Source organism: Neofelis nebulosa, chromosome 3 (genome assembly GCF_028018385.1).
Source record: "Neofelis nebulosa isolate mNeoNeb1 chromosome 3, mNeoNeb1.pri, whole genome shotgun sequence".
NCBI lineage: Eukaryota > Metazoa > Chordata > Mammalia > Carnivora > Felidae > Neofelis > Neofelis nebulosa.
In genome coordinates, this window is record NC_080784.1 from 55,192,809 (window position 1) to 55,218,368 (window position 25,560).

At 35.6% G+C, this 25,560-nt stretch overlaps 1 protein-coding gene and 1 long non-coding RNA gene across 4 annotated transcripts in view; both read left to right on the forward strand.

Annotated features, from left to right (window-relative positions):
* Positions 1 to 25,560, forward strand: part of GLRA3 (glycine receptor alpha 3) — a 239,693-nt gene that overhangs the window by 193,302 nt on the left and 20,831 nt on the right. For 2 of the 3 annotated variants that reach the window (XM_058720865.1, XM_058720867.1), the window contains one exon: positions 3,178 to 3,577. In XM_058720865.1, the coding sequence (XP_058576848.1) occupies positions 3,178 to 3,456 (279 nt within the window). In that variant the 3' untranslated portion in view covers positions 3,457 to 3,577. Of the gene's footprint in view, positions 1 to 3,177; positions 3,578 to 25,560 lie in introns of those variants that run through there. The other variant, XM_058720866.1, reaches the window with a different exon arrangement.
* Positions 9,286 to 11,991, forward strand: LOC131506840 (uncharacterized). The gene is made up of 2 exons (XR_009259170.1): positions 9,286 to 9,468; positions 9,698 to 11,991. It is a non-coding gene; the product is annotated as an uncharacterized LOC131506840 (long non-coding RNA).

A 25,560-nucleotide genomic window follows, 5' to 3' on the forward strand; every position in this document is an offset into this window, starting at 1 on the left:
GGATTCGATGCAATGTTCTTCCAACTCCCAAGTGGACTTACAGGCCATGAACCCGCTTGCTTTACTTGCTCTAATTTCTCTTTCGACCAAGTGGTTTCCGTTTCACAGATAATCAACTAAATAGGAGACAAGAAAATTGTATTTTGAGCCATTTTCCCCTCGGTTTTATCACCCTGGTCTCCTTCAGTTTTATCTCATTAATCACCTGTCTACCAATTCAATAAGGGATCATTCTGTGTCTTCCACATTACCAGAGTAAGATTTATCCCCAGTTATTTTCCGTGGGACTTTGGCTATCTCAACCCCAGGGGGGATCCGTATCAACATTCTTATCAAATTCCCTCCCTGAACTTTGGGCCATATTGAGTCTGAAAGGATCTGAAAGCCAGGTCAGCTTCTGTCACCACCGTTGAAATGCGGGGTTAAATGTGTCAATCAGACCCTCCAGACACACTGGGCTTCACTCAGTCCTACAGGAGCATGTGAGGCAGCCGGCACATCAGACGTAGCATTTTCTCATCTCCCCAGGAGGCAGGGCAGTTACTCGTGAGCACAGCTGCTTTGGGCCTCATCCACAGGCGCATGTAGACGCGCTGCCACGGACAAACGTCAGAGCATATGTTATCACATTGACACAAAGAAGCCACAGCCCTTATTTCTTACCAGACTTGTCTACATTCTGGTCACGTAGCCCAAGGGCCTTCAGGCCATCACACTGCTGGTGCCCCTCACAGTAAATGTAGCAAACTCCACCTTCCCCATTTAGTGAGCTCTATTGTTTTCAAGGAAATGATGCTGAAAGGATCAGAAGTCATTCATCAGCCCAGGCCTGAGATTAACCCTCTACTCACAGTTAGTGGAAAGATGCCATGGAACATAATGTGGTTGTTCACTGAATATCTTAAATCTTGAAAAGATTGTCTCTGTTTTGAGATGGAGAACTGGAGCGGGGTGGGGGTGGGGGTGGGGGTGGAGTCTCTAAGGGTTTGAACATAGTTAAGTTCTTCCGAATTGATGGTTAGAAAGGTAGTCAATGGAGGTAGGTGGTCAAAGACACAAACTTCCTGTTATAAGATAAATAAGCACTAGGAAAGTAATGTACAACATGATGACTATAGCTAATGCTGCTGCATGATCTACAAGAAAGTTGTTAAGATAGTAGATCCTAAGAATTTTCATCCCAGGGAGAATTTTTTTTTCTTTTCTTTTTTTTCTATCTATATGAGGTGATGGATACTAAAACTACTGTGATAATCATTTTATCGTATATGTAAATCAAACGGTCATGCTGTATACCTTAAACTTGTACAGTAATATATGCCAGTTGTTTCTTAGTAAAGCTAGGGGGAAAAATAAATGGATTCTACTTTACTAAATACAGTAGAATCCTAAAATTCTAGCATTTTTGTAACCCATCTCTTAATTGATTCAACTAATATGTCAACACCTCATTGTAAATGCTCATTGAGAAATTATCTTTTGTCCTATTTTGAGATGGCTTTTTTTTGGACACATGGGTTGATATAGGTTAAAAGGCTATTTTATATATCCTTCAGCATTCAGCTGATTTGCACCCAAAAGTTGTACAAATTCTCCAATGATCTACACTTTTTTTCTGAAATGCAAACAACAGCATGATTTCCTAAATTATAAGGAAACTGTCTTAGCACTTACATAGGAACAGCTTAATTTCTTGTATATCCACTTTTTTCTGGGACATAAAAAATTCAAGGCAAATAATAATTTAGCCTTAAAATCTCCATGGAAACTAAAAAAAAAAAAAAAAAAAAGCCAGTATAAATGAACATCTTTTTTAAAGAGTACTGAAAATTCAGTTTCCAATTTTTATAAGATTACAACAGTAGTTAAGTATAATTAGGATCATCGGCTTTTACTTCAGATTTGTTTCCTCACAATTCAATTGCTTATGCATCTTACAGTTCAGCTGTTTCCCAAGAATTATTTGTTTTTATTTTTCATGTGAAATTGCCTTACTCCATTATTCCCAAAAAACTATTTCAAACATTATTACATGAACTTTGATCATCTTCTCATGTTCAGAATCCATTTTAATTTCCATTTTTCAGTTTCATATTTTGTAATATACATTTTATTGAGCCTCTGCTTAAACAGACCCAAAATAATTTTTCAAGAGTTTGAGCCAATTGCTTTTGTCTCCTATATTACCATTAAAAATTACTTTCATAAAAGGAGAGCTTTGACAACTTTAAAACAACTTTAGAAAATGTCATCTTTTAAACTTTCAGTTTTAGTAGCAAAAAAAACCCCTAATTAATTGGCAGTTGTCTATTGTTACATTATAAATAAATGAATTAAATTAAGTTATTCATTAATGAATTTCATTATAAACTCTAAATGCCATGTTTTCCTATCATGAACACATTTCATTTATCTTATTTTTATTAAGCAAATTCTGGCTTAAATTTTGGTTTTCTTTTCACGTATGTATATGGAGAATTCTTTAATTTGCAACATTTAAGAGAAAGGTGACAATATCTTTCCAGAACATGAAATAAACTTCAGCCAAATTTCATTCATAATTTCAACTCAGTCCATGTACCTGAAAAATAATCGCATATAAACTAGAATGTATGACTATCTTAGAGTCTTCTAGATGATTTAGTGTAAAACATAGAAGTCACGTTAGGTGAGGATAACAAAACCCAAACAGCGTTCTTGAGCTAGAGTGTATTTTCCAATGAAGTCATATAAAAATTATAGGAAATAAACATTAAAGTTTGCCTCTATGAAAAAGAAAAATCCAGTCAATGATCTTGATATTTCCCCCTTGACATCATATTATTTATCCACGTTATGTAAAAAACCCCAAAAACATAGTATATGAACATGTATAAGATCCCAATAGATTCCTTTGCTTGCTCAACTTATTTATATATTGTAGCAATACGTAGATAATACCAGAATGTTTAGTTTTTCCAATAAAACATATTATTTGAGAGTTTCATATTTCTTAATAGACACGTTTATATGATGCAGCAGGATAAATCAGTAAAACTTGAATGGGAAACAAAGCAACTCAATCTTTATATGCTTGTAACCTTTATCGTGATAAAGTTTACATTGCGAATCCGAAATGCCTGTTATACACGCTCTATTCCATGACTCAAGTGTTTTCTTATGTTTTTCTTCTGACAGGATGATGAGGTAAGGGAAAGTCGATTCAGCTTCACAGCCTATGGAATGGGGCCATGTCTGCAAGCAAAAGATGTTGTGACCCCAAAGGGCCCAAACCATCCTGTCCAGGTAATGCCGAAAAGCCCTGATGAAATGAGGAAGGTCTTTATCGACAGAGCCAAGAAGATTGACACCATCTCTCGAGCTTGCTTCCCATTAGCCTTTTTGATTTTTAACATTTTCTACTGGGTTATCTATAAAATTCTTAGGCATGAGGATATTCATCAGCAACAAGATTAAGCCTCCGGGGGCATGCAAGCGCGAACGATCAATTCAAAGGAAAGTTTCTTTGCCATGGGTGTGTGTATGTGTGTGTGTGGTATACAAATAAGGACCATCAAATTAAAGTGGCAAATGGGAAGGTATTATTATGATTTGCTCTGCAAAGTCACAGGCATATTAAGAGGCTTTTAATGGATACAAAAATATATACTATGAGGATTCTATTTCATATTACTTTAAGATTATCTGTCCTTTCACAGTATATCATGTAAGTGGACATATTATTGCCAATGTGTTTGTGTTGTTATATAATGTCACATAATAGTACACGTGAAAACTTCTTTGGAATTTCTTGCTTTTCAGCTCAATGACATTAAATCTTACAAAAGTAAATTTTGCACAATTAACTTTATAAATGGAAAAAGGGAAAATGTTGAAGACTTTAAACATCAGTAGCTTGAGGCTTTAAAACATGTTCTTATGCTATAGTTACAAAACAGAAAGTAATCAGTTAATTCTGTAGAAAACTCACGCCCTCAGAGGATTGCACATACAGATACTACCGGCCCAACTTATGTAATACCAAAAAAATTCAAATCATAAATTTAAAATTAAAAAGTTTTGTTATTTATATACTAAATCTAATTGTTTCAAGTACAATATTTCCCTCTTTGGAAATCTCAAACAAATGGCTTAACAGATCATATTCTATACAAAATCTGCTTTTCCTAGCTATATCTCTATGAATGAAGATGGAAATACTGAAAATAACATTATCATTTTTAAATAAGTGTTATAGGTGTGTGTTTGGAATTATTGCCAAACACTGAAAACAGCAAGCCAGCACCCTTGTTTTGTTAGTTTTTTAATAGCTGCTTAATTGTCTGTATGTAATTATGTTTAATGTTTTGATATAATTGAACAAAGTTCATTAAGATTTTTATATTTTAGCTTAGAATGAGACTTTAAAGTTCAATGGGATTATAGTATTTACATTTTGATAAAAATCAATTTAGTTAAAACAAAAATGGATTTATGAAAGATTTTTTAAATAAGAACAGTTTTCCGATCAAAGTTATATAGGTTCAAACTCTTAGCTCCAAATGTAAGGAGGGAAGATTTTAATTCTAAATTATACAAATAAGTCATTTCTATAAAGTGAGGATTGGTTGTTTTTATATTTCTGAACTAATGATTTCAATATATATGCTATTCACTAGATGTGAATACTTTGAAATACAATTTTTACTTAAAATTTATCAGCAACCCATGGAATTATTTCAGTTACAATGGGGCATTAACTAATTTCATGCAGTGTAATTAAGTACAAATATATGATAGAGTTCTTGGTTAAATTGAACCAGGTTCTGATTCTTTTGAATTTTTTGCTATTTTTCTGCATTATTTTTATCATTATTGTTGTATTTTTAAAAAGCTCCAGAATGCTCTTTAGATATGTTTAATTTTTGGTCAGATTTGCTGAATAGAAACTCAATGTGCCAAAAGGTTGACAGAGAAAAGTTTAAACATTAAGAAACAATTAACTCAGCTTTAAGAGGAAAAAATAAGCCAGTCTTTGAATCCAATGGTATTATTTTCTGAATTTTAGTCAATCTCAAACTAAAAGCAAGAACTGCCATTTAAAGCTAAAAAGTTCTCAAAGTTATTGAACTTTGGTGTATCCAGTTGTAGTGTTTAAAAATAACTTGTGAAAAAATAATGTATGCTCAGTGATTTTTGCTAAGTGAAGGACCAAACTGCCCTCCTTCATAAGTAATTTAAAACATTATTGGAAAAAACAGGCAAACACACAAAAACCATATTTGGCATTAAAGGCAAATGTCACAACTGAAAGAAATTGTTACTCTTATTCTGCAGACTGTGCACCCGAAAGTTGAACACAGTCTTCTTTACTTGGTGTATATGAATCAAAATCATGGAAATATATTCTTGTACTAAAGATAGATTAGAACACAACGTTGTTTGTGTTCCCTGAGGAAAAGCTGTGTGGTTCGAAGTTATGATAAACCACATTGTCTCAATATGTCTCTGAAATACTTGAATACATTTTTCTGTACTTTACACATCCTATTTCAAAAGCTCTCCATCATTGCTTAAATTCAGTGAATTCTGCCAGACGCAAAAAGAAATGTAATGCACCTATTCCCCCCACCCCAGAATTCACAGACATCGCTATTTTCATATTTGAGAATATTAAAACATGTCTCTTTTATACCTGAAACTTGGAATGTAAAAATACTAGCCACAGGACAATTTTTCAGCAGGGGCACTGGTACGTTAGAAATCTCTGTATTTGCTTGGGAATACGTATTTATCGTTGCCTTACTATACTAAGAAAGTACAGTCGTGACTCATATGGCAACAATGACAATATTTGGATGGCTGAATTCAAAAGGTTTAAAGGAATATGTCCGCTCTAACGAACACTTATAGATTGTTTTACTTTTTTTTTATTTTTTTTTTTTATTTTTTTGACGTTTATTTATTTTTGAGACAGAGAGAGAGACAGAGCATGAACGGGGGAGGGGCAGAGAGAGAGGGAGACACAGAATCTGAAGCAGGCTCCAGGCTCTGAGCCATCAGCCCAGAGCCCGACACGGGGCTCGAACTCACGGACCGCGAGATCGCGACCTGAGCTGAAGTCGGACGCTTAACCGACTGAGCCACCCAGGTGCCCCTATAGATTGTTTTAAACAGGAAACCGCACTGCAATTAGCATCTCAAGGTAGTAGTTGCCGCAATAAACCCTGTGTCAAACCTGAACATTTCAAATTAAACCAACCGGATAACTATTAATAGTGAGGAAATTAAAACGTGTCCATATACACTAATGACCCACATACAAGTTGGAGTTCTAATATGGATATTTCAAGTATTTGGAAATGGCCACATTAAAAAGTTTGTAACTTTTGTACATGCAGTTTATTGCAATTTTTCTTATTATTATGTATTTCAACCATGGAAATTTATAGTTCCATACTATACAAATTTTTAGGAAACCTTGTACCTTACTCAGCATATGTATATGCTGTACTTCTTTATTTCCCAAACAGTAGAATTGAAGTTCAACTCTAGGGAGGATCTGGAGCTTTCTTTACCACTCAAAATAGATTCCAGAAAGATTCCAGTGTAGAAGAAAGAAAGCCAACGATCTTTAAAATTTCTCTAACCTTTCTCTAACCTTTCCACATGTTTCTCCATGGTAGTTAATCACCTGCAGAGCCTATCCAACTCCTGGTTGTTATGACAACTGGGACGCCTGGGTGGCTCAGTTAGCTGAGCTTCTGACCCTTGATTTCTGCCCAGGTCATGATCTGGCAATTCGTGGGATCAAGCACTGCCTCAGGCTCTCCCCTAAGGGCACAGAGCCTGCTTGGGATTGTCTCTCTCCCTCTATCTCTGCCCCTCCCCAGCTTACTGTCTTTTTCTCTCTCTTCCAAAATAAATAAGTAAACTTGAAATAGAGAGAGAGAGATTGTTCTGGCTACTTATTCTGTCATCAATTCCTATTCTATGGATACAGTCTAATGATGTTTACCTTAACTTTAAACTATAAATGTTTTAAAACCTATATATCCCTAAAATATGAATACATTGGGTTTATGAATTCCCAAAACCTCATGGCAGATAATGGGAATTTTAGAAAGAAAATGTGAAAAAATAAGCCAACATGTTTAACAGAAGAGAGAAATTTGTTAACTACTTTAGCACTGTCAGTTGTGATTTTAAGAGAAAGATAGGTATATCTTCCATCCTATACATCCCACTTTTTTACAATATACTTGTGTGTACTTAACATGATATACCTCAACCTGCTGGTCACTTCAGAGGACTGAATATTGGCAGTTAAGTTTTCCTTTCATCTATAAAGTACATGCTCCACGAAATGGACTCAAGGGATTATGGGAGTTGACAATATTAAAAGTAGAAAATGCTCTCACTATTAAAAGTAGGAAATTGGAAATACTGAAATTCATAGATGTCTCTAACAACAACTAGAGCCCTCTAAAAATGAAACTTGTAGTTTGAAAATATGCCACAGTCCTTAGACCAACCAGTCATTAACAATCTTTGAGGTCTTGTCTCTTAATCCAAGATAGATTTCATGTACTTTGTACGACAGGTAATAGAAAAACTTCCCAAAATTTATCAGCATATACCATCTGTATTTCTCATCTAATTGACGCTGAACTAGTAGAGAAAGCAAGCCACTCCATGCACACTGCATAAACTTACATTTGGTCGATGAGTATTCATACATCAGTCATCCGTATTCAGCATGCTGACAAGTTAAAGACTATAAAAATCATGAGATTGGTTAAATATATATTAAAATAATATGTATGGTCTCTACCACAGGGATTTGCATTTTAACGATCTAGTCAAAAAGATGTCTATAATCAATAGAAATTAACCTTTAACAGTTACCTTGGTTCACTGAGATTAGTTCAAGAATTGTCTAGTGACTCAGAGAATATTTTTTGCATCTTTCTAATTAGAAGCTTGTCTTTTGAATTATCGTCATCTATTACACACACTATTGTGATAACTAGCCTTTTCTAGTTAATTTGGGTATTCAGTTTTGGAACCAGATCATTTCATTGCCTATGCTTGGCTTCTGGACTCTTGCTTGCTGTTATAGAGCTATTGAAACGGCACAATCAGTTCTGACATACTGTGATTTTCATGTGCATTTCAGAGAATAACTTAGTTACAAAGACTGCACAATTTCTTAAGTGACAAGTATTAAAATTTTTATTTTTGTAAATTAAAAAAAATTTTTTTTAACATTTATTTACTTTTGAGACAGAGAGAGACAGAGCATGAGCGGGGGAGGGTCAGAGAGAGAGAGGGAGACACAGAATCTGAAACAGGCTCCAGGCTCTGAGCTGTCAGCACAGAGCCTGACACGGGGCTCGAACTCACGAGCCGTGAGATCATGACCTGAGCCGAAGTCGGACGCTTAACCGACTGAGCCACCCAGGCGCCCCAAGTATTAAAAATTTTAAATCCCAATTGCCTAATCTGCTTAAGCAAAATTAAAGGTATAGTTTTTCAAATAATTTTGACAAGACCACTTTCTTTAACTGAACTTATCTAATAATGGGCAGTGGAAAGGTATGACTTGAGGATTAGAATTCTATAAAAGACCAACATTTTGAATATAATGACAACTGAGTCTTATTGTCCACCCTGCCTTCATAATTTCTTACCACATCCCTCTATTTTGGCCATGATGGTCATTCATAGCAGTGTGGGAATAATCCTGTCCATCTCAGTGATCACCAAATAATCTTTAATCACAGTGAGCTCTAGTTTCTATGACATCTAGATTGTAGACTTTAAAGTGCATCATTTCATTCACTTTGACATTTCAAAGAGATGCTAAAAATAAGAATTACTGCTTGTGGCTATGAGACCATCCGGTGATTTTTAATACAGTATTTTAGAAAAATACAGTGTATATGGGCACACTTTCTTAGTATAGTAACGATAAATACGTATTCCCAAGCAAATACACGATTGAAATATCCATTATACCAGTTGTACTTTTATTCCTTTCTAAGAAATGTCTTCTTCAGCAGATACATAGGCTTTTATTTTCTTGTTCAGGTACTATAAGGAGTGGTAAAATATAACGGTCCCATTTTATGCTCTTTACTATATATGCTATTCATGAATAAATAAGCAATGTGCACTACAAATTGTATTAATTTAATTTCTATCCCAGCCCCCATTCCTCTTTGGAAACAAAGTGAACCTCCATAGGGAGACAGCTGTTATCTTCATTACTTAAAAAAAAAAAAAAAAAAAAAAAAAAAAAAAAAAGTAGTGATGCTTATTTTTCCATTACAAAGATGCTTAGAACCCATGGTGCATAAAATTTAACTCCCTAGGATTTGAAAATAACAAGGGCAGGGAAAATATTCTGGAGAAGCTTCTCCCAGAAATTAGAACAGAAGAAAGAGAACTCCCGAGCTAGCAGCCGGGATTCTCTTACTCATTTTTGTCTTTTACACTTTCCATCTTTTTTTTTTTTTTTTTTATATCTGGGACAGAGAGAGACATAGCATGAACGGATGAACGGGGGAGGGGCAGAGAGAGAGGGAGACACAGAATCGGAAACAGGCTCCAGGCTCCGAGCCATCAGCCCAGAGCCTGACGCGGGGCTCGAACTCACGGACCGCGAGATCGTGACCTGGCTGAAGTCGGACGCTTAACCGACTGCGCCACCCAGGCGCCCAACACTTTCCATCTTAATGCTGCCTACATCTCCTTCCTTTTCCATCTCTTCTGCACAAATGCACACATCCACATGTGTGCCCGTACACACACTCTTACAGACTGTTAATGGAATAATTCCTTCAAATTGGAAATGTAAAAGAAGTCAACTTTTCTGGGATTTTGTGATATGCTTTCAAGACAAATGATTCCTGGTGGGAAATATGAGCAGAGTAGTCATTGGATTTGGCCATCTCTTAATTATGTAAGCATAATATTTTGCCTGAACAACACACGAATAGAGCTATATGGGTCAAAATTTTCTCCAACTATTAACAATAGAATTCTAAAACACCACTTGGACTATCCTTGAAGAAGGACTAAATATTTGTCAAACTGTCCGTCTACAAAACAGCCAGTAATAAACAGTAATGCTGGATAATTTCATAGTGTCTTAACAGGCATTTTTCTCAGTATCTTTTATGGTTCATACATAAGTAAAATAAAAGGAAAATTTTAGAGGTGGTAGAATACTACTTTCAAAAATAATGATTCTGCTCCCTGGCAGTACATCAGAATCCCTTATGAGCTTTGAAAAATATATACAGGTTGATGTTCAACACAGGAGATTATAATTCAATCACTGATTAAATAAATATTCGTCAGGCACCTTCTATGTAACTGCCATTGTTCTAAGTGCTGAATTCAGTACGTTTGGGGCAAAACATGAAACATCTGGATTATTGGCAAAATTCCACAAGTGAGAACAATTGACATGAACATGCATAAACCTATTTTTCTAATAAGATTCAATTTACACCTGACATTTTCATAATTTTTTCCTTCTTTAAATTCATTTTAGCCCTCTCATCTACATTCACAGAATTAAACAATAAACCTTTGAGGCGTTTCAGTTCACGCTCCCTCCCGAATTCAGAATCTTCACCATTAAACTCCTGATACAAAATTGTCCAAATTCTTCTAAAATTCTTAAATAACCGGTAGTAACTGATTACTCTGAAGTCAGCCTGTTCCATTGTGACATAGATCTAAATTAAAAAAAAACAAAACAAAAAAAAAAGCTTTTCTTTGTTAAGAAATGACGTTTACTTGGTAAATTGCAAATAAATCTCCATTCCCTTGAGACAACGCATCTTTTATTTTTCATATCTTTTGTATATGTTCAGGCTCAGTACCGTTTTCTCAACCCCTTATGACTAGTTTTATTCTCATTTAAGCCATTTATAAATGCACTTTATGTGTTAAACAATGATGAGATGTCTTCAGGTTTATAAAATAATGCCATATAAAATTGTCTATATAGATAACTAGAAATTGACACAAATTTCTATGGAAATTATTTGCAGTAACTTTAAGTGTATTCCTAGAACATAGCAATAATTTTAAATTAAATACTTAAAATATATTTCATGATACGAAGATACTATATAAAACCCTACAAAGTAATATGAATTAGAAAAACTCTTAGCCAAATGTAAATCATATTTTTAGAATAAAGCTATAAGAAAAATATAATGAACGAAGTGGTTTTATTTTAATAGTTGGCTTCTCGCTGAGGTAGCTTCAGCAAAGGTGCCTTCAGTAGCCCCACCAGCATACACATTATCCAACCTGGCTTGTTAATGTAAACAAAGAGAAAAGGAGCTGCGGGTTAGAGGCCGGGAAAGGATTCAGATGTAAGGCTGTGTATAAACATGCTTGAAAAGTTTTGCACTCTTTCACTTTCACCTCTCTGAATTATGCAATAGCCATTCCTTAATTCCTTAAATTTATATTTTAGCATATGGCAGATGATAATACTGGGGGGCGGGGGGGGGGAATAGAGTGAAGTAGTCCATCATTTTATGAATATTATATAACATGCTGTGGAAAAGAAAAGAAAAAGAAAATGTGCCACATATTTTCAGTGTGCCATCTTAATATCACATACAGTGACTTTATTGTTAGTGAGCCAAACTGTTTAAAAGACTACCAAAAAAAAAAAAGGTATTGCTATTTAATGGTGTTAACTATTTTTCTGTACATTTAAAACACGTCTTCCTGAGTCTGATGTCTGTCTGTCTTCCTGTCCAGATGATGTCATATTTTTTCAGGAAACTATGCTGAAAGTATATTTACAAATGTATGCATGATTTTATCAACTTGTTTCTCATGATATCGTCTTTAGTTCATTTCTGCAACTAACAAACTCTCTAATCAGAGTCGTTAACTCATGTACAGTATATGGTATTTATCATGTAACTGTAGATAATTTGATCAAAAACAATAAAAATTAACACTTTTCAAGAATGTGGCTACCTCTTTTGTCCCATTTTTACAAGGATCAAATTTTATCAAAGGGTCACAGTGTTTTCGTGACAAAAGTCAGACTACATTTCTGTTCCGATGGAAACCATCACATCTAGGCCACAAACTCAGTGATATATCATTTAGAGAAGCTTTAATATATGCATTCTATTATAGGAAAAGTATGATAAGGGAAACAGTGAATGGAGCTTTTCACTCAGGATAGATGAGAGATGTGTCACTATCTAGAAAAATGATTTGACATTATTATATTTATAATTTTTGCTTATTTAAAAGCCTTTTCCTTAAAAGCTGTTTATGGAATAAATGACTTTTACCTCACTTGCTCATAAAGATCTTTTCAGAATGGAACACTGGTGTTTTTTCTTTTCTTTTTTTTTCAATCTGGAATATTTTTTCCTTTACATAAGAAGACTGGAGTTTAGTGATAATATAATATTATAGAAATGAGAAAAATTAATGTATAAAAAACTAAAAATTTTACAGTATGGTATGTGATAACTAGTCTGTCCTTTTGGGAGCCTAGTAACACTATTTTACAGAATTTCGTACATTTATTAGCTTGCACAAGGCTCAGGAAAATTGACAGACTGAAAATTCCTTGCTAAATTGACATTATGATTTTCTTTGATGACTTGGCCTTCATTATTTGAGTTGTACTTTAATAGTTTATATAATGTCAGCAGATTCTTGACTGAAATGCTTCCATAGAATCAGGCAAGCTCATCAGTAAGTACAAGTGTTAGAAGTATGTATATGTGATAGATGCTTAAACAAATGTATATGAATAAGCATGATGTGACTATAGTTTATTGGTAAACTACGATTTTTAAAAATCAATGTGTACTACAATGATTTAAAATATTTTCATTATTGGGGAACCTGGGTGGCGGCTCAGTTGGTTAAGTGTCCGACTCTTGGTTTAGGCTTTAGGTCATGGTCCCTAAAGGGTTATGGGATCAAGCCCCGTGTGGGGTTCTGCACTGACAGCACGGAGCCTGCTTGGGATCTTAGGATTCTCTCTCTGCTCACTTCCCCACTCCTGCTCTTTCTCTCTCTCTCAAAATAAATAAACTTTAAAAAACGAAAATATTTTCATTATTTTCATTATATCCACTATTTTCAATACCACTAAATTGGTTGTTTTTCTCCAAGTAATTTATCACAATTTACTCTTGCTGACAGTTGCTTTCTTCCTTGAGAAACTTATTTTCTAAATATATACTTTTTGTCATTTTGTACAGTGTACATTTTATTTACCCATCCTTGGAAATCTTAAATTGAAATGAAGCCATATTACTATATTTAGTATACTATAGAGTAGCCGATAGTATACTATAAATATCAGATATTTTGTTTCTCTGTTTCATTATTTTTGACTCCATACCTTGTCCTATCAAGTTATCACATTAGTTGCTCTTTACACAGCAGTGGATTGCTCTAAGAATTTCACTCAGGGGGCAGCTGTGTGGCTCAGTCAGTTGAGCACCTGACTCTTGATTTCAGTTCAGGTCATGATTTCGTGGTTTGTGGGTTCGAGCCCCAGGTCAGGCTCTTTGTTGACAGCATGGATACTACTTCAGGTTCTCTCTCTCCCTCTGCCACTCCCAGCTTGTTTTCTCTCTCTCTCTTAACATAAGTAAATAAAACTTAAAGAAAAAAAATTCACATGGTTGACCGGAAGCTGTGCTGGGAAAGAAGGCTCACTCATAGTCCATTGAGAAATGACTTGTTTGAGAACTTCTCCAAACCGTGAACACTAGATAGAAATCACATGATAATATGATGCATAACACAATTACATGTGTAACCTAATGAATGGCTCTTGCTCTTCCAAATAAGTCTCTGTTTTCAAGTCACCCATACAATTCATTATTCTTTCAATGTTTGAGTTTATGTCAGATTCCATTTTTCTCGTGGGAAAAAAAAAACCTTTTCTAAATGATCGGTACAGAAATAATTGCATTTATACAGTCTTTTTTCAAACAATTACTTTTTGCAAAAAAGTATTCCTACGATTGGCCTTGTTTGAAATGTTTGTTCTATGAAAGATCATTCTTAGTACTGTGATATTGTATTGCCTAAGTAGCTAATCAAAACAATTTGGTATGAAATATAGATAGGAAACTAAGTGAATTTATTCAAACTTCCAAAATATTTAAAACAGAGTAGAAAATCCAGAAACATAGATTTATTTTTTTAATTGCCAGAAAGTGGTTGATAATGGACTATTAAATCCCTTGAAATAAATATAGTTTAATCTTGTGTATTGTTATTTAACAAATACTAGAATGGACACTGCAAGTCTACCTGCTGATAATACTGTTATCTCTGGCTGCTTCCTTTGTTCTTCTAATCATCATCCACAGATCTTTTTGAGTCTTTACTGATTAGGCCAGTGAAAACCTCAAGGGGTGGCAAACAGGAAAGCTTCTTCCAAGTTCAGGAGCAAAGCAAGGAAGGAAGTAACATCTGCAGGAACTATGTGTTATGGATGAGAGGTTTATTTTATATACACTTTATACTATTTCTAAGTAATCAATAAGACTCGATCTTCTAAAATAATGGAATTTAAATTCATGTGTTGCATATAGCCAATAAATATGTTTCCAATTCTGTTTTTGCCCCTTTTTGAATGAAAAAGAAGAATAATGAGAAACAGGGATTGTATATTCTTTGTAATTCACTTTGAATCTAAAAAAGCATAATCCGTTTAGATGCTGAATTGATTATGTAAGTATTGTTTTCATAGTGTTTGTGAAAGTTAACTAATGAAAAAAGATGTTATTTTACATCATAAAGAAATACATGTAGGGAAACTATGTTCATATGACTTATTTACCTAATGACAATATAATTTAGTTTCTAGAAGGAAACTTTATAAATTAATATTAATGTTATAGTATTTAACACTGTGAGCATATTTTTTATTAACTGTTACATCGGTGTGAGATCATGACCTGAGCAGAGATCAAGAGTTGGATGCTTAACTGACTGAGACACCCAGGCACCCCTAAATGTGCATACGTTTTAATATATGTTATATATTATATTCTAAAACAATAAAATCTGACAAGCTCACATTCCATTATTAGCCTGTTTAAATCCCTAACTCATCAAAAAGTTTGATTCTTATGACTTGGAAATATAATTACAGAATATAAAAAGTAATATGCAATTATCTATTTTAATATCATTATTATGTTATTTCCTAAGTGAAATGGCCCAAACCCCTTTAGTACCTTTAGTAAGCATTACAACTACTGACTCTCCATACTGAAAGGTTTTCACAAAATAAATCACAAGCAGTTACATGCTATGTGCTGCATATCCTTATTGTATACCCCCCAAATTGTCTAAAGAACAACTGTTCAAACTCATAATTGGAGTTTTTAAAATTACCTATAAATTAAAATGTTTGATCACATTCATAAGGTATCTAAGGCTATTATATTTTTGCAGATTACACATTCTTGTCTTATAAATGTAGATCACTCTGGGCCTAAACCACAAGATGGCTCCCTCTCATTGGTTTGGGAATTATAAATGTCATTAAAAATGATGAGACTAATTTCACAAATGGTCGAGGGCCATATTTTGACATAAGTATATTACAGCTTTTAAAAATTATACAAGTCAGTGTAATTCTTCTGTTTAACGCCTTTATTAAATAGGGTTGGAGGGATAACCTACTCAAACCCTGTTATTTTACGGGGTGCCTGAGTGGCTCAGTCGGTTAAGCGTCCGACTTCGGCTCAGGTCGTGATCTCGCGGTCTGTGAGCTCGAGCCCCGCGTGGGGTTCTGTGCTGACAGCTCAGAACCTAGAGCCTGCTTCTGATTCTATGTCTCCCTCTCTCTCTGACCCTCCCCCCATTCATGCTCTGTCTCTCTCTGTCTCAAAAATAAACGTTAAAAAATAAAAAAAAAAACCTTATTATTTTACAAGTGATGAAACGGAGCCTAAAGACATAAGGGAATTGGGCTCAATGTTACTAATCCCAGTAAGTACTAAAACCAGACATGCTCCTACCCTCTCAGGTGATCCTTGCTCTTGATCTTTAAATTAAGATAAGAAAGCCCTGGTTTGCTGGGATTAGAAGATACAAGATAAATATTGACATCCTCCTGGATTGACAACTTTAAAGTTTGAGAATCCTACGTCATGAAAGAAATGTAAAATTAAAATGATTATAAAATATGAGACAAATAGAAAAGTTCGGTGTCACAGAAGAAAATCTGCTATAGGTACCATTTGCTTCCCAATTCCATTCCAATTTCTTTAACGGTTCTCGGTGGAAATGTTTAAGCATTTCTGGGAACCATGCAGTCTCTCTTGAGCTAATTTAAGAAGCATAAATACAGGGTAGCTACTGCTGAGGGTATGTATTAATTTTGAAGTCAAGAAAACATGGGGCTCCTGAGTCGCTCATTGGGTTGAGCAACAGACTCTTGATTTCAGCTCAGGTCATGATCCCAGGCTTGTGGGATCCCAGCATGGAGCCCACTTGGGAGTTTCTCTCTCTCTCTCTCTCTCTCTCTCTCTCTCTCTGTCTCTCCCACTGCCCCCCCCCCCTTCTTGCACATGTGTGCGCACATGTGCATGTATTCTCTCTCTCTGGAAAAAATAAGATTCTCTTTCTTCCTCTGTCCCCTCCCCCTTCACATTCACATGTGCTCTCTTTCTCTCTAAAAATATAATTAAAGAAAGAATGAAAGAAAGAAAAAAAAAAAGAAAAAAAAGAAAACATGTGCAGGAGTCCCATCACCATTTACATCCTAACATTAAGTCCATGTTCCTCTTCTCTGTGCTTCATTTTATATCTACTTACTCTTCCCTACCTGACTGGATGCCAAAAGGCTGAGAAGGCCGTGTAGAGACAACTTCATAAGAAAGGAAAGGAGAAGAGATAAAGAAAATTCTTAGTTTCTCCATCATCTGAGCATTGAAACACTGACCTAAGTGGCTTAATTTCTTGAGTGAGTTAACTGGCCACTAATACTATAGAAGATATGGCCCCTGCATGTCAAATATTTAAGAAAAAATAAGCAAAAAATAAGAGAGAAAATAATCCATGGGAAATCAAAATATGCTGTCAAGATGACCAAGTTTGAGTTCAACCATATGTCCTGCAGTTCGCCTATTTCAATATATGACTTAAAATCTATCTCTTCAATGTAGCAATGGTCTTGTGTTATTTAAGCCATGAGAGCAAAGTTTTGTTACTTTAGATATTTCCTTTTACTATTTCTTTCTGGCTTTAGATATATGCCTATTTCATTTGAATTTTAACTTCCATTTATTTTTTTAACTGTTCATCAAAATCTTTAATAGGAAAAAAATTCAGTACAGAAAATATCCAGCAATGGAAACATAGAACATCGTTAGCCTTGTTTAAATGTCCTCTTCAGGCAAAGCACAAGTACACAATCAAAATAAAATGCTAAAAAAAAATTAAAAAATAAAAAAAAGAATGCTGTCAGTGCTTTCTCTCTCTCCACTCCTCTTTTTTTTTTCTCTCTTTCTGCCTCTATTGCTATCATATTACTTTTCTGTTATTTCCTTTCTCTTCTGTCTTCTCCAAGGTCAAAATACATGTATGTTTCCAATCCAAATGTAGGGCTCTAATTAGTGCTTATCTCATTACAAAGCCAAAGAATTTCCAATTAATTCAAATTTAATCAACTTGACAGCTTCTATTTAGAGAAAGAACTGCTTCAAATTGGCACCACGTTTTTCATCAAATTTAAGTAATTATGTGTATTCCATGAAACAAAATTTGTTTTTATTCTTAATGAAATAAAACTATTCAGCATTGGGATAGTCTGAATACCATGATATTATAGTATTTATTTACAGCCACAATGTCATAATCATGTGGCTAGAGTGTGAAAACAGAACTCAAATTGCTACTTCCAGCTGTTTCTTAACATCACCATTTTCTAGCTTTTTTATAGTCATTTGCATAAATTCACCTCAATGATGTCATTTGCATAAATTCACAGATTCCAGATCAAATAAAAATTGAATAATATTGAAGCTAAAGGAATAAACAAGTTTTTTAAAAAAATTTTACTGTTTAGTTTTATTTTTTGAGAGACAGAGTATGAGTGGGGAAGGGGCAGAGAGAGGGAGACACAGAATCCGAAGCAGGCTCCAGGCTCTGAGCTGTCAGCACAAAGCCCAATGCGGGGCTCGAACTCACAGACTGTGAGATCATGACCTGAGCCGAAGTCATATGGTTAACCGACTGAGCCACCCAGACAACCCCAAGGAATAAACAATTTTATGTTTTGGTTTGTTTTTGATTTGTTTTGTTTTTAATTTAAATTCCACTTAGTTAACTTACAGTGTTATATAGTTTCAGGTGTACAATATAGTGATTCAACACTTCCATACGTCACCCAGTGCTTATCACAGCAAGTGCACTCCTTAATCCTGGTCACCTGCTTCATCCATCCCGCTATCCATCTCTTCTCGGATAACCGTCAGTTTGTTCCCAATAGTTAAAAATCTGTTTCTTGGTTTTGTCTCTTTCTCTTTTGTTTACTTTTGCTCCTTTGTCTTGTTTCTTAAATTCTACATATGACTGAGATCATTCGGTATTTGTCTTACTCTGACTGATTTATTTCACTTACCATAATACTCTCTAGCTCCACCCATGTCACTGCAAATGGCAGGATTTCATTCTTTTTTATGGCTGAGTAATATTCCATTGTGTGTGTGTGTGTGTGTGTGTGTGTGTGTGTTTCAATGGAACATTATTCAATTTCTATTTAACAATAAAAATAGAAATATTTTAATTAGACATTAAAACTTTTATCTCAAAAAACACTTTTTTCTTGTGCATGAAATTCTTTTTTAAAATTTCTTTTTAATGTTTTATTAAACATTAAACAAAACATTAAACAAAAAAATGTTTCTTTTTTAATGTTATTTTTGAGACAGAGACAGAGTGAGAGCAGGGGAGGGGCAGAAAGAGAGGGGGACACAGAATTCCAAGCAGTCTCGTCTCTGAGTTGTCAGCACAGACCCCGACACAGGTCTCGAACCCATGAACCATGAGATTATGACCTGAGCCAAAGTCGGATGCTTCAAGTGACTGAGCCACCCAGGCACCCATCTCATGCATGAATTTCTAATTTTGGAAAGCATTTAGATTAAATTCTTTAATTCATCTCTGCTCTATGTTATTCAAAGAAAAATAAAATATAAATTAATATCTTTTGTACACGGTAAAATTATAATTTAGAAAATTATCAAAAATCACTCCTCCTATCAGAATGATTGAAAAACACAAGAATTGGCATCTGCCCTCAAAAACCATGCTGAGTCTGCTAAAATTGTAATATAAAGAAACATATTAGAGAAAGGGAACATGAAATTTTTTGCATTGAACTAATGTCTAAAAGTTCTTTGGATGCCTCTGTGCTCTTCATTATTCACCTTTACATCTTTCTTTCAGTAAGTCTTTATTCTTCAATAAACTTATGATATTTTTATTGCTTGTTTGGTGTAGAGTATAAAAGTTGAAACTATGAGTTTACTTTCAGCTTCTGTGTATTTCTTAATAATAAAATGTCTTTCTGATGTTTCTACAGTGTATAAATTCTGCTTAGTGGCCATTTTCAAACACAGAGAAGCAAGCACATAAATCAAGCCATAGTCATAGTTGAAACAAATCCCAAGTGTTTTTCAACAAATAAAATAATTCTTATATGATTCTAGCAGTTTAGAAACTGTTACAATAAGGTCAAGTAGAGTTTAATTTAAATGTTCCAACATAAATATGTTATCTTCTTGTGCCTTGTTTAAATTCATCTCCTCATGAATTTCCAGATTGTCATCTCCAGATTGTAGAATTCAGGGGAGACTAATTTGGTTCAGGGTCTCTACTCAATATGTACCACCCTAAGTGAGACAACGGGTGCATATAAAAGTGATCTAAACCTTGAAGGTCATCTAGTAGTAGTTCAGTGACCTCTGTGCCAGATTAATTGTCTCTGGTCATCTGTGGGGAAAAATCAGGAGTGAAGAAATAGGGCTCAAGGCCAAAAATATGTACATTCTCCTTTGTTATATATGCCGAAAGTTATAGCCTTCTACCTACCACTAGTCCTTTTCAGTCACCTAGAACTTTCCCTAAAACTTATGTCCTTCCAAGCATGAAACCATGAATAAGCTGTTCCTCGTAAAGAGCAAGACTGTTATTTTCCAAAATCTCCTTCTTTTTTTTTTTAGTGTTTATTATTTTTGAGAGACTGAGAGAGCATGAGCGGGGGAAGGGCAGAGAAAGAGGGAGACACAGAATCCGAAGCAGGCTCCAGGCTCTGAGCTGTCAGCACAGAGCCCAATGCGGGGCTTGAACCCATGAACCATGGGATCATGACCTGAGCCGAAATTGGACACTTAACCAACTGAGCCACCCAGGCGCCCCTACACCATCTCCCTCTTGATGAAGTTAAAAGTTTAGTAATAAGGGGCAGGATCAATAGAAAACTCACACGTTCTCCTTAATTCATCTGTAATACCACATGACTATCATTCCTCTGTTTACATGTTTGTATTAGAATTGCACTGTTCAGAGCAGGGGCCATATGGTACTTTTGTAACCTCAACAACAAGCACTTATCTAGGAAGTGATCAATGACTACATGGCTGTTTTATCAAATATTGAAATACAGCCAATACCAAATGTTGTTTATTGTAGAAATTTGAGGCATATGATGGCTTGTCAGTATGCTCATAACCTAGCTTCCTTAAAAAATTCTTTTATAAGATTAAATATGAATATTTTGACTGGGTATAAGCACCAGTCCAGTCTATGGCATATTTATCTGCTTCATGCAATGCCCCTCTGTATTAGACAGAGTTAAATTACCTTTTCAAAATAGGTAAACAATACATTTTAGTGCACCAGAAACCTCTCACATTCAGAATTTATGACTCCATTCATGCACTGAAGTTGGGAAGTTGAGAGGAGAAAAGAATCTGGATCGTAAGGTAATAGTAAGTTTTTGTAGTGAACTCGTAATGTGTTTAAAAAGATTATTTAAAAATATAAAATGGCATTTTATCTGTCCCAGGAAACGATATTATTATAAGCCAAACTTTAATATCTATCCTGTTAATCCCATAGTTCCCAGAATTATCAACATTCAGATTTGCAATAATCCAGATTTTTTAGTACGATGCAGCTTAAATATTGCTACCATTACAACTGCAGCATTTTGGGGTTTGGTTTTTTCCAAATTCCCTCCAACCCTATTACTCAAGATTTTTTGAATTGGTAAAACTATTTCTAATCAGTGTCACCCTCTATTTTTATTGCTTTCTCGCCGAAAAGAGAACCAGAAGAATTTTCTCCCAGACAATTCTGCTTAGTTCTTTGTGAGGCTCTAACGTATTTATAGTAAGGATGGCAGCTGCCAGCAGAACTCTGCAAAATGGGCTCAGCACACGCGCAAACCACAGGGACATGTGACAAAGCAAGGAAGTGAGAGATTTACTAACATTCGCAAACTGTTTCCCTGGCAACAGGTTCGTACCTCGGGGAATACGTTTGAAAGCCACCTGCAGCATCTCGAACATTTGAATCCTTTTGCACTAGGGAATGTCAGTGAGACATGTTCAACTGTGAATTTGAACAAACACTGCTCCAGCGGTAAATATAAAAAAAAAAACATCCGTGGTAAATTTGGGGTCTTGGTGAATTACATCAAAATTCAATACGTTGAAAGGAAAATGAGAAGATGGGTCACATTCAATATATGTTTGCAAGTAATTTAGTGTGAATATGATACCTTGTATTTGGTGTCTACCACTGTTAATAAATTGAGGCAGAGTAAGGTCGACGGGATGGTGTGTGTGAATTTTAAGTATCTATTATTTTCAACTCTGTTGCACAAGTCCACATAATAGAACAGCCTGAAGGAAAGGCGAAAAACAAAACAGAACAAAACAAAACAAAGTACCTAAACCAATAGAACTTGACCAAGTCACAAAGGGGAGCATAACGTGGAAAACTTTCTCAATGGTATTACATAACAGGCAACGTAAGTCATTTTTCAGAAGAATTACTGTAGTACCTGGAGGCCAGTTGTGTTATGGCAGTTCGCCCCTGTGACTCAGAGCCTACGGCATATAAACAATATGCTAATATGTACGTCCCTCTGAGAATTCCTGTGATTCACCGTGATGTTACTGTCTATGATAACATGTGCTTCATTAATGATTGATGGTTCTGGGAAGATTTCAAGGAATAACAATTATTGCCTTCTGATATTAGTGGTGACCAACATAACCAGTGGCATTATCATTTCATCCCTTAGCTGTAATCGTTTATCGTCCCTTAGCTGTAATCGTTTATCGTCCCTTAGCTGTAGACACATGTGATGATTTATATTAAAGACTGAATAGAGGGGCGCCTGGGTGGCCCAATCGGTGGAGCGTCCGACTTCAGCTCAGGTCGCGATCTCACCGTTGGTGAATTCGAGCCCCGCGTCAGGCTCTGGGCTGATGGCTCAGAGCCTGGAGCCTGCTTCCGATTCTGTGTCTCCCTCTCTCTCTGCCCCTCCCCCATTCATGCTCTGTCTCTCTCTGTCTCAAAAATAAATAAACATTAAAAATTAAAAAAAAAAAAAGTCTGAATAGAAACCCTGTCCTCCAGAAAGATGCCATTAACTCAGAGATGCAAGATGAGGACCAGATTAGAAGAATCATATCCACATAGATGTAATTGGTCATAACACAAAGGGAATTCTACCACACGTGTTTTAAAAGGCAGCGTATAAAAGTGGTTAAGAACATGAACGCTGGAGCCAGACTACCTGAACTAAAAACTCGGTCACACCATCTGCTAGAAGTAGAAGGTACTACCAGCACCATCTATTTGGGGTGAAAATGTTGCATCGTTTTTGCCTTCATTTCATCGTCTGTAAAATTCCGATACTTTCAGAATTGTGAAAAATTAATGAATTGATATTTGTGGAAAAAAGTTTTTAAATAATGCCTGTGAAATGAAATAAGGACAGCATTTTTATTAGACTTTTTCGTAATGCAAGGAACAAAGGCACACTTGTATTAAAGCAGGAAATAAAGGCGTATTATTAAGATATGGAGAAAATTACAAAAATAATCTTGGCCACTGGAATGTAAACACCGTAAGGGTGAGAGCTCTCCTGTGTATTAACGAATCCCCCACTTAGAATATGCATTTGGCACATTGGCACTTGATAAGTATTTGTGGGATGAATAGCACTGCAAAGCCAATCTTCTTAGACATTGTGAAGTTATTCAAAATATAGGTCAAAACACTAGCAATAAGTCACTACTTGGTCACGCCCTCACAACACACCATATACTGCTTCCTACTCTCCATGGTTCATGATTTCATGGTTGTGGGAACCTCAAACATACTGTCTTTACCTCAGCTGCTCCTGTGAACAACAACTCAGTCTTTTCTAGCCTTTTCTCTAGGTCTAATGGCTTCTCCAGACTTGTCATTTCTCTAAGCTATCTTTCAGCTCTGCTCCCATTACTGACTACTAAGCCCCCCACAGATCCCCTAGTCGAACCCGCAAAGCAAGAATTTAATAGATTCAGCCAGTCACATCCCAGTAAAGTCTGCTTCTGTTGGGCAGAATTTTGCGGTTAGGTTAGCTCTTGATCTGTTAGCCACTTTATGAGTGGTCCTGATTTGGTTTAGGTAACCAATACTGGTTTCGTTAGTTGTGATAAGATGAGAGTCATCTAGTGTAAAGATAGTACAGGCACAGCATGCAATCTGTGTGTGAGAAAATATCAAGAAGACTGTAATAGCACCCATTTGAAGGCTTCCTAGAAAGGGACTATGTAAATAGCAAAAAGTCTACTTGTCCTATCCAAGCAAATTCATAGAACGTTATGATCTCATTTGGGAAAAGGAGAAAGCCCTCAAGGGCACTGAATAACAATGTTACTGTTGAGATGCAACCACTTACACGTAAAGGAATAGTTTATAAATAGTTAAACCATCAGGAGTAGTTTTAAGAGGGATGAAACCTCCATGTAGGAGGACTTATCCCATTTTTCACCAGTTATGCCACCGAAATAAAATGGGACTAGGTCAAAACTTACGGAAAGAGCATTAGATGTCAGAGGTTGCCTGTCCCTTTGCTAATCCATTCTCCAATATAAGAAGATCCTTGAAACAGAGACGGCTTCACAATGCAGAGTTGTATTTCTGTAGACGTGAAACACAAACAAAGTCCTACTATGGCATGTATCGGTCTATAAAAACTCCTCCTCCGGGCACCTGGGTGGCTCAGTCAGTTAAGTGTCTGACTTCAGCTCAGGTCATGATCTCGTGGTTCCTGAGTTTGAACCCTGTAGCTGGCTCTGTGCTGACAGCTTGCAGCCTGGAGCTTGCTTTGGATTCTGTCTCCCTCTCTCTCTCTTTCTCTCCCCCTCCCCTGCTCGTGCTCTGTCTCTTCCTCTCTCTCTCAAAAATAAATAAATATTAAAAACAGATTTAAAACTCCTCCTATGATCATTTAAATATAGTACTCCCATTTTATTTCTCACATGCACATTAACTAAATTATTTAACCAAACATCACATCTTTAATTTACTAAAACAGGACATCATAACTCAAAACTACCCCCAGTATCACTGCTAGGGTATATCTGAAGTTCAATTTTTTTCTCAAACTTCCTTAATTATAGTCTCAAAGGATTTTTGGTTCATACCTCTTTAGTACAATGATCAGCATAAGAAAAACACATTCTTTTTTCATTTTTTATTTTTTAAAATTTACATCCAAATTAATTAGCATTCTTGCAACAATGATTTCAAGAGTAGATTCCTTAGTGCCTCTTACCCATTTAGCCCATCCCCCCTCCCACAACCCCTCCTGTAACCCTCAGTTTGCTCCCTATATTTATGAGTCTCTTCTGTTTTGTCCCCCTCCCTGTTTTTATATTAATTTTCTTTCCCTTCCCTTATGTTCATCTGTTTTGTCTCTTAAAGTCCTCATATGAGTGAAGCCATATGATTTTTGTCTTTCTCTGACTGACTAATTTCACTTAGCATAATATACCATCCAATTCCATCCATGTAGTTACAAATGGCAAGATTTCATCCTTTTTGATTGCCGAGTAATACTCCACTGTGTATATATGCCACATCTTCTTTATCCATTCATCTATCGATGGACATGTGGGCTCTTTCTATATGTTGGCTATTGTTGATAGTGCTGCTATAAACACTGGGGTGCATGTGTCCCTTCAAAACAGCACACCTGTATCCCGTGGATAAATACCTAGTAGTGCAATTGCTGGGTCCTAGGGTAGTTCTATTTTTAGTTTTTTGAGGAACCTCCATACTGTTTTCCAGAGTGGCTGCACCAGCTTGCATTCCCACCAACAATGCAAAAGAGATCTTCTTTCTCCACATCCTCGCCAACATCTGTTGTTGCCTGAGTTGTTAATGTTAGCCATTCTGACAGGTGTGAGGTGGTATCTCATGGTGGTTTTGATTTGTATTTCCCTGATGATGAGTGATGTTGAGCAT